The 14,244-nt window shown below is 44.0% G+C and overlaps 1 protein-coding gene across 2 annotated transcripts in view; it reads left to right on the forward strand.

The window, feature by feature from the left end:
- The window catches only part of LOC147419665 (putative HVA22-like protein g), a 33,798-nt gene extending 20,268 nt beyond the window's left edge, over positions 1-13,530 (forward strand). The window contains exons 5-6 of one of the 2 annotated variants that reach the window (XM_086506065.1): positions 11,273-11,500; positions 12,891-13,530. In XM_086506065.1, coding sequence (XP_086362191.1) covers positions 11,273-11,500; positions 12,891-13,121 — 459 coding nt within the window. In that variant the 3' untranslated portion in view covers positions 13,122-13,530. Of the gene's footprint in view, positions 1-11,272; positions 11,501-12,839 lie in introns of both variants that reach the window. The other variant, XM_086506064.1, reaches the window with a different exon arrangement.
- The last annotated feature ends 714 nt before the right edge of the window (positions 13,531-14,244 follow it).

The raw sequence follows: 14,244 nt of genomic DNA on the forward strand, positions 1-14,244 counted from the left end.
AGTGTAGTAAAAATAAAGAAATACCGAAAGGGGCGCCAGTCTTTGTGGCCAACAGGGTGTCGCTGTCTGCTTGGAAGGGCTCTAGCTGCCAAGCCGTGTTTTGTTTTGAAGTGTTGAATTCCAATCACAAGCTTATTCATGAAGTTCCTTTGTGTCGTAAAGTTCAAGTAAAGTTAAACAATGTAAAGATCGGGTGAAAGCTAAAGTCTACCGCCCTATGGGCGAGTTCATGGTTCTGTTGCTGGGACAAAATCACTTTTTCCTTAAGAAGTGAGCCTTGGTTGGTTTTCGGCGAGGACACAGAGCACAAGAACTTGGAATTACACTATGGCTGATAGAGTGAATGACACTAGGGAAGAGGGTTTCTCTTCATAGGGCAAATAGACTGTTCCACCTCAAGTGTTCGAGGTTGGCGAGAGTTCACGACCACCGCTGTCTGCACCTTTGTTGATTTAAATGCTCCACAAGGTCAAGGGTTTATGACTGGGCAGCTAGACGAGGATGCGTTCAGGACACAGATGGTTGCTGCTGTGAATGTGTTTTCTCGGTTAGTGTAGAATCCTAGGTTTTAAGGAATTTCTGTAAGCGCCACCAGTGTCACAACAGACTAGGCAACTTTCTCATGCAAGAGAGTCTGTTGAGGCTCAAGCCCAGGTCCCTTATGTGTCTCAGCAGGGCAAGGAGCACTCGCATGTTGTGGAATCAGTTGGGGCTCCGAGGCAAATTTTTTTTGTCCACGAAGAGCTGGTTAAGACGCAAGTTCCACAGGCTATACCATTTAGCGAGCGACCTTTCGGAGTCCAAATGTTGGTATAAATGGAGAGGGAACAAATTTCCACATCCAGGGTATTTCGGGGTTGAATCTGTGTTTCAAAGCATGGCTGGTTATACACGTGGAAACCAACAGTACATGCCAGGATAGTCTTTGGGGGTATGTAGGGCGTGATGCCAAACCCCATGTATAGTAATATTGGCATGCAGCAAGGGTTTCAGTGCCATCAGGGCCAATTTGGAGTGTCACCAGGCAATTTTGGCATGGACGGTTTTTCCGACCAACGAGCAAATATGGTACCAGTGACTCAAAATGTCAATGGCCAAGGGTCCCCAATGTTAGGTGTAGCGGAATGAATGTTTGCGCTTTGCTCAAGATGAGTGCTCCGAACTGTGCTCAAGGTTCCTTTTGTTCTTATGGAAGGTAGAGCCTTCCGTTCTTAATGAGAGAATGCTATGATCACAAACAAAGTGAATGGACAGTGTGCGTGCAAGTGTATGAGACTGAGAGATAGAGAGAGAAGAGAAATACGACACCAGAGACGTTGTAAAACCCTCCTCTGAAGGCCCCACTCTCGTCGGTGAGAGTGGTCTACTATTGATTGCACAAATGGGTACAATGATGATGCATAAAAGCTGATGCAGATCTAGGCTTTGTCGACGACGACAACCGTGATGGCGAGGACGACAATGGGGGCTGAATTGGGGGGGAATCTAACTGGTGTCCAAAGGTACTAACTGCTGAAAATCTGCTGAACTTTGGGGCTGTTTTGGGCGGCTGAAAACGCAGGTTTGGCTGCGTTTTTAGGGGCTGAAACTTCTTGATAAAAACGCTGGCGTATGCAGTGTTTTAGGGCTGAAAACACCAGTTAGCTTGTTGCTGAAAACGCTAAATTACCTGTTGTAATTCAGGGCTGAAAACGCAAGTTGATCTGATGTGCTTCAACTGAAAAACGCTAGAGATGCTGGTACTGCTGGCGATGATGCTTGGAAGTGGAAAACGCTAGATGCAGGGGAGCTACTGCGGTGTGGATCTGGCTGAAAACGCTGATTGGTCTGCTGTTTTCGGGGCTGAAAAACGTTGAGTATCTGCAGGGATGTTAGGGCTGAAAAACGCTGTTTTACCTGCTGCGAAAACGCTGTTTTAACTGTTGTCGCTAGGGCTGAAAACGCTAAGGGGAACTGGGGAAGAAGCTAGGCGTCTCTGCTGAAAACGCCAGGCAATTGGAGGAGCTAGCGATATGTAAAAACGCTAGGGCTGGTGGTTGGTGGAACGCCAAGGCGATGGGTGCTTGAGGGGTTCTTGCTGAGAGAGGGGAGTACCTGCTGCCTGAGGCATGTTGTGCTCCTTGCTCATCTGCCAAAGAGTGCTAGCTTTGGTTTGCTTATATATTTTCTTACCCAAATTGCCCTATCTACTTTTGTTGGGAAGTCACTTAAATAATAAGTGAAAAATGTCAAAAATAGGGAAAATAGGCTAAAAGCACTAGAAAAATCCCCTAACTGATTCTAATGGATTCTGATGGGAATACTGATGATCATGCTGTGTGCAACCAGAGGATATGCATCTATACCAAGTGACTGGGCATGCACTGTCTACGAATAGACTCACAAAAAGTGCCAGATCACTTCTAATCTAGACTGACTGGACTGACGGAAACCCTATTATGGTGTAGCTTGTCCACGGACACATAGGGTTGGATGTGTCACGTGACATCCCCTTCTTTTCAAAGTGAGGTACTGGTACCGAACTGTATGGCGTCGAGGGAGATCGCCAATAGCATCCGGAATCCTGGAAGGGAGTCTTCGCCGGCCCACTCTGATGTGTGGGTCGTGCGGTACTTGAACTTCATAAATGTCTGCAACGCTTGCTTCTTTTTGCCGTGCCGAAAACGACACAAAGTCTTCTTCGATGCTTCAACTTCGTCGAGAGTCATGCTTCTTTCTTCTTCAAGAATCTCCATGGCTGAAAATTCCTGAAACCACTTCCAGCACAAAAACATGAACATACCTATTCCATGTAAAGTGAGTGGAAAAAATCTTGTCTTCCTCAAAGATTGTGCATTCAATGTAGATGAACCAATAGACGGAGTGCCAAACCGTTCACCACACACACGCCTCTCTCATGCTCATCACCTCTAAGCGAAGTATCCATTCCGCTTCGAGTGACGATCATTCTGAAGTCGTGGGTTCTTGTGGTCTTGGGTTCTTAAGTTCACGAGGAACTTGGGTTCTTGGGGTTTTCTTTCGCTTGCAAACTGCGTTTGAGAAGGATCTTCTCTTCACCCAAGTTCTACTCCTTTCCGCGGGCGCACCCCTTGGCGGCCTTGCGCTCACACCAAGGTTGCTTTTTCCCACCTCACGTCGATTGGCCGGCCGCTAAGTGCACGGTCCGCTCTCAATGAGTGGAAGAGACACAAGGGAAGGTTGGACAAGCCCTTCTTTCTTGGGATTCCTGTCACTCTTCAAAAACACGATTAGGAATCGTCACGCCCAAGCGAACTTGGGTTCGTGCGACCGCAACAAGCAAAAAAATTCTTGTGATTCTTGTGGTTCTTTCCTTGAGTGATACAAAACACTGCCAAAGCTGTGATACCCAATGTTAGGTGCATCGGAATGAATGTTTGCGCTTTGCTCAAGATGAGTGCTCCGAACTGTGCTCAAGGTTCCTTTTGTTCTTATGGAAGGTAGAGCCTTCCGTTCTTAATGAGAGAATGCTATGATCACAAACAAAGTGAATGGACATTGTGCGTGCAAGTGTATGAGACTGAGAGAGAGAGAGAGAAGAGAAATACGACACCAGAGACGTTGTAAAACCCTCCTCCGAAGGCCCCACTCTTGTCGGCAAGAGTGGTCTACTATTGATTGCACAAATGGGTACAATGATGATGCAGATCTAAGCTATGTTGACGACGGCAACCGTGATGGCGAGGATGACCATGGGGGCTGAATTGGGGGGGAATCTAACTGGTGTCCAAAGGTACTAACTGCTGAAAATCTGCTGAACTTTGGGGCTGTTTTGGGCGGCTGAAAACGCAGGTTTGGCTGCGTTTTTAGGGGCTGAAACTTCTTGATAAAAACGCTGGTGTATGCAGTGTTTTAGGGCTGAAAACACCAGTTAGCTTGCTGCTGAAAACGCTAAATTACCTGCTGTAATTCAGGGCTGAAAACGCAAGTTGATTTGATGTGCTTCAACTGAAAAACGCTAGAGATGCTGGTACTGCTGGCGATGATGCTTGGAAGTGGAAAACGCTAGATGCAGGGGAGCTACTGCGGTGTGGATCTGGCTGAAAACGCTGATTGGTCTGCTGTTTTCGGGGCTGAAAAACGTTGAGTATCTGCAGGGATGTTAGGGCTGAAAAACGCTGTTTTACCTGCTGCGAAAACGCTGTTTTAACTGTTGTCGCTAGGGCTGAAAACGCTAAGGGGAACTGGGGAAGAAGCTAGGCGTCTCTGCTGAAAACGCCAGGCAATTGGAGGAGCTAGCGATATGTAAAAATGCTAGGGCTGGTGGTTGGTGGAACGCCAAGGCGATGGGTGCTTGAGGGGTTCTTGCTGAGAGAGGAGAATACGTGCTGCCTGAGGCTTGTTGTGCTCCTTGCTCATCTGCCAAAGAGTGCTAGCTTTGGTTTGCTTATATATTTTCTTACCCAAATTGCCCTACCTACTTTTGTTGGAAAGTCACTTAAATTAATAAGTGAAAAATGTCAAAAATAGGGAAAATAGGCTAAATGCACTAGAAAAATCCCCTAACTGATTCTAATGGATTCTGATGGGAATACTGATGATCATGCTGTGTGCAACCAGAGGATATGCATCTATACCAAGTGACTGGGCATGCACTGTCTACGAATAGACTCACAAAAAGTGCCAGATCACTTCTAATCTAGACTGACTGGATTGACAAAAACCCTGTTATGGTGTAGTTTGTCCATGGACACATAGGTTGGATGTGTCACGTGACAGCCAATGATCCTGATTATAGTGCCTATGTTACAGACACTTCCCTACGATAATTTGGGAGCATTGGAAAAGCCAAAACCGTACAAAGAAGGTGGTGCAATTGTGAAGTTTGATACTTTTAACGGCATTGAGGATAAGTCGAAGGCTCTTACTTTCCTCCAGTAGTTTGATATAGCTTATGGAGGGGGGAATTTCATAGAGGCCTCTAAGGTCAAGAAAGTTGCCACTTTCTTGAAAGGAAATGCGTGCTCATGGTGGATGACATTGTTGATGTAAGGACAAACACCTGCCACTTGGATTTACTTCAAGCAAATGTTTGTATCTTTGTGGCTGTCAAATGAAATTGAAGCCGATGTCATGATGGATTGGCACCAACTTACTGCGGCTACTTGCAAGAGCCTAGAGGAGTACAATTGGAGGTTCTGTAAAGCGTTTCTCTCAGTAACCTCCTACATGTTTGTGCCACTGACAGAGCAGATTGAGAAGTATTGTTGTGGGTTGCCTAAAAGTCTTCGAGACTACTGTACAAAGAATAGAGTGGCTATCCTTACTCAGCTTATGGAAGTTGCCAACACTAGTCATGCCTTGTTGAAGGGAGAGGACAGTGGGTTTCAAGGCAACGTGGAAGGGGTTTAGCAAAAGAAAAATTCAGCAAAGAGGTCCTTTGCAAAAGCGACTCCTGAAGCTCCCTAGGGGTCAAGAAAGGCAGAGTAGGCTAAAAACTGAGCCGAGTCTTCCGTAGGACAGGCCAAAAGAAAGAAAAGTTACGGGAAAAGCTGCAAGACGTTATTTGGTGAAGTTCAAAAGCTATCCACCTATGGATGCAAAGTGGATGGAAGCCCGAGACATGTGTAGACGTGTTTGCTATGCTCAAAATGATTCGAAACAGAAAATTACAGCCTGCTGTGTTTTTTATGTGGGTATAGGGTTTCGCACCTAAACTGCAAGGTAATGCCAGGGGAGCCTCGAGAAAGCCTTGGGTGCTTACACAAGACAATTTAGAGAGATTTCCGCAAGGAATCTCGTCTAAATCAAAGGGCAAGTGACCCTACAGATGCGGGAGCTCGAGGGCAACCCATAGAAGTTATCGGCATGCGTATTGGAGCGCAAAACAGGGAATTACAGCTTGCTGTAATTTTTTGCAGGGTTTGGCCAGTTTTGATGCCTAGTGTTTTGGTGCATATTGGAGGCCAAAAATAGAGATTTGAGCGTGGTGTAATTTCTCACCAGGTTTTGTAAAGCGCTCTAAAGTGCGAGGAAAGTCAATGTTTACTTGGTACGTGGAGACTTCTATTGTAAAGTAGGGGAATTTCAGCCCGAGACAGCTTGTAGAAGTTTACATGTTTTTCTCAAGTGTAATAAGAATAAAGAAATACCGAAAGGGGCGCTAGTCTTTGGGGTCAACTAAGTGTCACTGTTTGCTTGGAAGCGCTCTAGCTACCAAGCCATGTTTTGTTTTGAAGGGTTGAATTCCAATCACAGGCTTATTCGTGAAGTTCCTTTGTGTCGTAAGTTCAAGTAAAGTTAAACAATGTAAAGATCGGGTGAAAGCTAAAGTCTACCGCCCTGCGGGCCGGTTTTGAAGGAGTACGAGCGGAAGTGTGACGCGAGAGAGAGTGCGAGAAGAAGAGCACGACGATATGGTGAACTCGCTCTACTGTAATGTGTAGAGCATAGTGAGTTCTTATTAGGTTTTTACAAAAGAATATGTGTACATACCTGACGGCTCGCCCACTTACCTGGGCGACCACATTGGGCTTTATACCCCAACAACCTCCCACTTAAAGTCCAATGTGGTACTTTAAGTGTGAGAGAAGCTACTATACAAGCTAATATACTAGAGATGTAGAGAAGTGATGTACTACCCTACACCTAACTGCTTGCGAAAATGCGCAAAGCTCTCTGAGGGAAGTCCTTTTGTAAGTAGATCAGCAGGATTTTCTTTGGTGTGAACTTTGACAAGCTGAAGTTGCTTATCCTGGAGCATTTCCCTGATGAAATGATACTTCACATCCACATGCTTTGTCTTTGAGTGATAAACTGGATTGCGAGCCAATTGTATAGCACTTTGACTATCACAATATAACACAGGCATCTCTTCTTTGATTCCCAAATCTGTTACTAGTCGATTAAGCCAAATTGATTCTCTGCATGCCTCTGATGCTGCAACATATTCAGCCTCTGTAGTAGACTGAGTAACACAATCTTGTAATCTAGAACGTCATGATACTGCTCCACCAGCCAATGTAAAGACATACCCTGACGTAGACCTTTGGTTGTCTAAGTCACCTGCATAATCTGAGTCTGTAAAACCCTTTACACTTAGCTCCTGACTCCCATAGCATATACGAATACTCTTTGTAGCTTTCAGGTATCTCAATATTCCTTTCACTGCCTCCCAATGTTTCTTGCCTGGGTTTGACATGTATCGACTTACTACTCCCACTGCAAATGCAATGTCTGGGCGGGGATCCCAAAGTCTGTACCCCATCTCACCAGAATTACCATAGCCTAGAAAGATGCACTTTCTACTCTTTGGCTCAAGTTTGTTCCTAAATTCCTTTGGAACGTGAGTATATGCCTCACAGCCAAAGACTCTGAGATGCTTGTATGAGGGCATTTTGCCTGACCATACCATCTCTGGCACTGAATCCTTCTGCAAAACCTTGCTAGGAGATCTATTTACAAGATGAACAGCTGTTGATACAGCTTCAGCCCAAAACCCATTTGGCAGCTGTGCATTAGACAACATACTTCTGACCTTCTCTTGTATGGTCCTATTCATCCTCTCAGCAACACCATTTTGAGGAGGATTGTAAGGAGCAGTAAGTTCACGTTTTATACCTTTTGACTCACAAAAGTCCTGAAAGGCCTTTGAAACATACTCTCCACCATTGTCAGTGCGTAAGCATTTAAGCTTCTTGCCACTCTGATTCTCCACAAGTGTCACAAACGTTTTGAAAACACTAAATGCTTCATCCTTGTGCTTGAGAAAGTAAACCCATACTTTCCTCGAGTAATCATCTATAAATGTCATAAAGTAAAAAGCTCCCCCTAGAGATAGGTTAGGCATAGGTCCATACAAATCACTATGAACAAGTGCCAACTGTGTATCTCTTCTACTGCTTCTATGCTTATGTGGCTGCTGTGTTTGCTTACCATATAGACAATGTTCACAGAATTCAAAATCATTAAATGAAAAGCCAGGCAAATAACCAGAACGAGACAAGATTAATATTCCCTTCTTGGACATATGTCCTAACCGGCTATGCCACAAAGAAACGTTCGGCTGCTCGGTTACATTGATTACATTTTTAGAGACATTTGATACATAAATCATGTAAAGTCCTCCAGACTTTACTCCATGTGCTACTGTCATAGAACCCTTGGATATCTTCCACATGCTCTGTCCAAAAGTGGTGACGTAGCAAGCATCATCAAGTAAACCTGTGCTGATCAAGCTCTTTGTAATTGCGGGAACATGTCTCACATTCTTCAGCGTGAAAGAAGAGCCATTCTGAAACTTCAATTGAACATCTCCAACACCTAAGATCTCACATGTCTGCCCATTGCCTAGCCGAACATGATCTTTAGTGGTCACATAAGAGGTAAACCACTCCTTGTTTGGAGACACATGAAGTGATGCCCCTGAGTCTATAATCCAGTCACTCAGTGCATTTCCATCAGATGCTGTAAGAAGAGCTGAGTCCATTGTATTCTTCCAGAAGTAGATGTCTCCTGACACTAGACTGTCATCCTCTGCAACAGTGTTTGTCACATTTATTTCTTGAATCTTCACTGAGGACTTGTTCTTCTCACCATGGTCTTCAGCTTTCTCTTTGCCTTTTTCTGCTTTCCATTCTCTGCAGTCTCTTTTCATGTGACCCTTCTTGCCACAATGGTAGCATTTTATGTCACTCTTGCCTTTAGCACTGCGGGACTTGCTACGAGACTGATTCCTCTTTCCACCTTTGTACTTTTCTTTGGTCCTTCCCCTGACAACTAAGGCTGTTCCTTTGCCTTTGTCCATTGTCTTTCTATTGGTTTCTTCAGTAAGCAGACTTCCTTCTACAACTTCTATGTTCAAACCATTTGGAGGTGCATAATTACTCAAAGCTGTGCGAAAAGTGTCCCAACTTTCCGGCAATGTGATCAACAGGAACATAGCTCTAACAGGTTCATCAAACTTGACACCTTGAGCTGACAATTGACTGTAGATTGTGTTGAATTCATTCAGATGATTGGACATAGGTGTCCCTTCTTTCATCTTCAAGTCAACAAGCTTCTTAAGCCAACATACCTGTGAAGCTACACTCTGCTTCTCATAAAGATCACTCAGCTTTAACCATGCTTGATAAGCCGACATCTCGGCTGCTACATTGAAGTAAACGCTTTCTGCCAAAGTCAGCATAATGGTAGAAAGTGCCAATTCATCCATTTCGCTCCATTCATCTTCATCCATATCTTCTGGTTTTATCCCCTTGAGCTTTATAGGTTTTATCTGCTTCTTTTGTACCAACACGTGCCAAATCTGCTTCTTCCACAATGGGAAATTGGTTCCATCCAGCTTCTTGATATTGTAAAGAGCAGTGTCCTGTGATCCAGCCATAGCTACGCTTCACAGTAGTTTACTTTCCTGGGAAAAATTCGGCAGAGTTTCCCCTGTAAACTGACCTCTGAACCAATATCAACCTGTCAAATGAACCAAGAAAGCTTCAGATTCTGCATAAATTTCGGCAGAGTCTCCTTTGTAAAATGGCTCTGGTGTACTCAAAAAACAGACAAAAAACAGCTCAAAAAACCACTGTCTCTCTAACACTGTAAGCTGTGGGTAAACCTGTCCTGCACCTGTACTGTCTGTCACTGTCTTGTCACTGTCCTGTAAGCATAGACTGCGACAATGCCTCAACGGCAGTAAAGCAAAGATGCAATCCCAACTGTCTAACTCACAGTCAATACATCCTAGCTGCCTATCTAAGGGTGCTCGAGGGATCGCTCAAGACTTGTATCATCGAAAGGATCTCAACATTCGAGAATCCCCCAACTCAATAAAACCTCACTCGACCCTCAACAAAGGCTGCAGTAAGTTTGACAGTACATAGACTTTCCACAAAGTCATACATCCACAAATTTCCCACTATATGCTGTAATCGTTGCGGCGGTTGTTTGCTGCGTGACTCACAGCCAGCAAACCCTCAACAGACATACATCATCTCTGACAATACATCCCATGTGGAAGTACCTGCAATGTCAGGATGAAATCTGGAATATCAAGCAGCAAACACAAGCTACCTGATGAACTAGTGAATGTCGCCTACAGTCTGTGTGTAGATGCGCCCGTGTCGTATGTGACACGCCTCCAAGAACTGTGAGCCGTCCTTCGATGTGTAGGCAGCCACAAATCAACACTCTGGGAGTGCCGATATCCTCAGCACTTGCAGTCGTAGGCCGAAACCCCAAATTTGCAGAGCCGGATCTGCACCCGCTGAGACCACGTAGTCGAAAATGGCATGCGCAGAACTTTGTCGAAGCCGAACGGTGGCCGAGATGACCTCAGAATTTGGGGCCGTCTCTTCGCCCGTCGAATCTCACTCCAATCTGAGCAGGTGACTCTGGCTACCTGCAAATGCTGCCCCGAGCCTCGATCTGAGCTCTGATACCAGTTGAAGGAGTATGAGCGGAAGTGTGACGCGAGAGAGAGTGCGAGAAGAAGAGCACGACGATATGGTGAACTTGCTCTACTGTAATGTGTAGAGCATAGTGAGTTCTTATTAGGTTTTTACAAAAGAATATGTGTACATACCTGGCGGCCACATTGGGCTTTATACCCCAACAGGTTTCAGTGACAGTTTTAATGGCTTTTTTCTAATGAAAAGCTCTAGATTGAGGATCTGTGCACATTGACTCCAATCCCTGTTGGGAGGCGTCGCGAGGCGGTCTGGCTTGGTAAGGCTGTCACTAGCAGTACTTGAGGTTAGGTGTGCGTGCTGACTCTTGCCCCTTAACTTTGGCGGATGCTTGTAGCTACTATTTGTCTTTCAAAATAAACATATGCTTGGGCGACCACATTGGGCTTTATACCCCAACAGGTTTCAGTGACAGTTTTAATGGCTTTTTTCTAATGAAAAGCTCTAGATTGAGGATCTGTGCACATTGACTCCAATCCCTGTTGGGAGGCGTCGCGAGGCGGTCTGGCTTGGTAAGGCTGTCACTAGCAGTACTTGAGGTTAGGTGTGCGTGCTGACTCTTGCCCCTTAACTTTGGCGGATGCTTGTAGCTACTATTTGTCTTTCAAAATAAACATATGCTTACTGGCAAGTCCTTGTTTTTTTTCTTGGGAATGGCACTATCTATTTCACTGTAGGCTTGCTCTATGTAAATTTTGAAGTTACTTTTTTTCTACTTTACGTGGAAACAATTGCCGTACTTTTTGATGTGATGAAATGTTTTGCCAGCACTTGTTGGTGGAGTCAGTGTCGTTAGAGAGTGCAATTTTGTAAGTTGTGCTAAGCATGCGTGTTTATTTTGGAAATGTCAGGGAACTACGTATGTATATTCAACTTTTTTGAGGCCATTTGTGGCGAACCATGAGAGGGACATAGACAGACATTTAAACGAGTGGAGGACAAGAGCAGGGGATTTGGCTTTTCAATATTGGCAGAGGGGCTCTGTGTATGTTCAGTCCAGACTTATGGAAGTTCTTCAATATGTTGCATCACAGTCACCTTCATCAACACCACAACAGGGCTCTGCCATTCCTCAGAAAGTTAGTAATCTACTTCTGTTCTAGGTTTATTTATTTTCCTGTTGGTTTTTATCATCATGCAGTTGTTAGGTAGATATAAGGTCATTTCTTGACCTCTGGAGTTTTAGATGCATATTTTTCTGGAATAATTTGTTCTATCATTATTTCGCCCATAGCCCAGATGGCTTCATCAGCACTGGAAGCCCGCTGTAAGTTTTAGGTCGACCGTAACATGTTTTCTAAACCCTGTCTATGGTTACTATGGCTAATATGAAATACTAAGTTCACCTATTTTTGGGGAAGTTCTCTTCTTCTTGCTGCTTGTGAGGTTTTCATTGTACTCCACAAGGTGAGAGTTGTGACCTTTAGGGCTATTGATGTTTGTCTTGAAAACTCCTGCTTGTGTTTTTGTCGAGACTGGATCTGGGAAAAAAAGATTTGTGAGTTGAAGTTGTTTTGATTATGTCAATTCATGAGTGAATAGGCTGAAAGCAGAGGATGGCTTTGGAAGTCGGCAGACTGACATTGTGCGCCGATGGTTATTGCAGTCATGCAATTTTTATGTCCCAAACATGAGGCCAAAAGATTAACTGAAACAAAATGTGCTGAATGCCAGTGCATTGATTGATGGAGTTCAGATATGTTATTAGCATAATTAATCCTTGTTAATGCAGGGTAAAGGTAGAGGATGGCTTTGGAGATGAGCAGACTGACATTGGCATGTGATATATTGTGGGCATTTATCAATGCTAGTATCACAAAAATGCAACTGGCAGATGAAGTGAAACAATGCATGGCACAGCTTAGCGAAGGCCGAACTTAATTTTCTCTTTCATTTAACCACGTCAGTCCTTGTGACAACACACATAAATTGGAGCGTTGAATAGCAGTTTCTGCGAGGCTTTCAGACTAGATATTAGCATGCTTGAATTGAGATTAACCTCGTCATAAGTCATGGCCAGTAGCCGTGTGACAATGCAATGTCAATAGGTTTGGGCATAACACAATTCCTACAAAGGTGTGGCGTGAAACAAATACGTTGAATGTTAGTGCACCGATCAGCAGAATTCATAATGGAAATTTAGATTCATATTCATTCCTTCTTGAGTAGTGTATAGCAGCTTTTGTGACAACTTCGAGCCTCGATTTTATTAACTTCCAATAAAGGTTGCTCGTTTTCTTATGCTTGTCCTCTGTTTTCTGCTCAAGCAAAATGATTCCAATAGAAATGTTTCTCCTTCACGATGAGTAGGTGTGTAAAAATGGTGGGTATGGAGAGAGGAGAGAGGCGAGGACTGTTTAATGAGAAGATTTTCAAGTTGTTTCCCATGTTGCTATTGACGACGCTTGTCATTGACAGTCTCAAAGCTCATCTTTTGGCAATCAACCACCACTGCCTGTTGTGAACCAGGACGTACGAGCAGGTTTTCAGGGTCGTGGGACTTCACAAACAGATCGCCAACAAGCAATTCCACCTGTGCCTCCAGCCCACTATCAGCCACAACCCCCCACACGCCAGCAACCTAATGAGGAAGACTTTGAAATCATGGACACTGATGAACTTGAAGATGTTGCTGAGCCAGTTTTGAGTGCGGCTGCTCCAAGGACACGAAGCAGACAAAGGTTGCGAAAACAGCATTAAAGCAAGTAATACGTAGTGGTCTTTTTGGTACAGATCCTTCCCCTTCTTGCTGTGGGGTGACTGCTGAGCAAAATAGGTGATTGCCAATTTTGCCAGCTCCTACTTGGAGTAGACTTTTGGGTTGAATGTGGGAGTGTGCGAGTCCGTGAATTCTGTTTCACTGCAAGAGTCTGTTCCATCATGTAAATGTAATTAAGGCATACATTGATGCATGTATGCGTTTTATGTTTGATCTGTAGCGTGATTGATACTTACTTGGTCATTAAATGGTCTTTGGGGTTATCATTCTGACTGGTCAGTGGCTTAAAGCTATAAACATGTCTTGCCAGTTTTGGTATTGTCAATTTTCTGATTACTGTGCTTGGAAACAATCAAGCCACTTTCAATGATATTCACTGCTGTGCTCAGACCTTGAATGTTGCTTCATTGGCTCAAATGCAGTAAAGACCAATTGTGTATGTGTTCCTGCTGTCTATCCGGACTACATGCAAATTGCATGCCCGTGTCGGCGTGCGACACACACACACATACACACACACACACTTACACTGTTTTCTTGTGAGATGCTCAAGGCTACACTGCTTTTTAAGCAACAGATTTTGAATAGTCTTTTTGGTGTGTTGGAAATATGGCAATGTTGATTATACAGCAACTAGTTTTTGAGAGAAGTTATCCCCTTGCTGTAAATAGCTAGATTGCCTTGAAAAGGTTTGGACTTTTTCAAGCACATGTCCTAATTTTTGCCATGTTGAAACATGTCATAGAGGAGAAGGGAGAAAGGCGTACAAAATTAGTTACACGATGTTCGCTAAACACCGGGGTTTAGTGTATTTGAACTGGCTAAAATTGCAAAATCCTGGCTATGGCCTTGCATTGATGAAACCTGGCAAAATTTCACAAGTGTAAATTTCCGGTAAAGGCTTCAAATTTTGGCACAAAAATTTAGAGTGTTTTAAGTGTGTCCTTATTTTCTTTGGTCAAGGGTTTTTTTAATGGGCCCTAGTACTCCGAATTTTTGATTGCTTTTGTTTAGTTTGTATTTAGGAACCATGATTTCATTTTTAACTTGGTTTAAAATGTCTTTCTTTAGATATAAATTGTCCCTTCTTAGAGGAGAAGAAAG

This window comes from Adiantum capillus-veneris, chromosome 29 (genome assembly GCF_014529385.1).
Source record: "Adiantum capillus-veneris isolate H3 chromosome 29, ASM1452938v2, whole genome shotgun sequence".
In the NCBI taxonomy this organism is placed as follows: Eukaryota; Viridiplantae; Streptophyta; class Polypodiopsida; order Polypodiales; family Pteridaceae; genus Adiantum; species Adiantum capillus-veneris.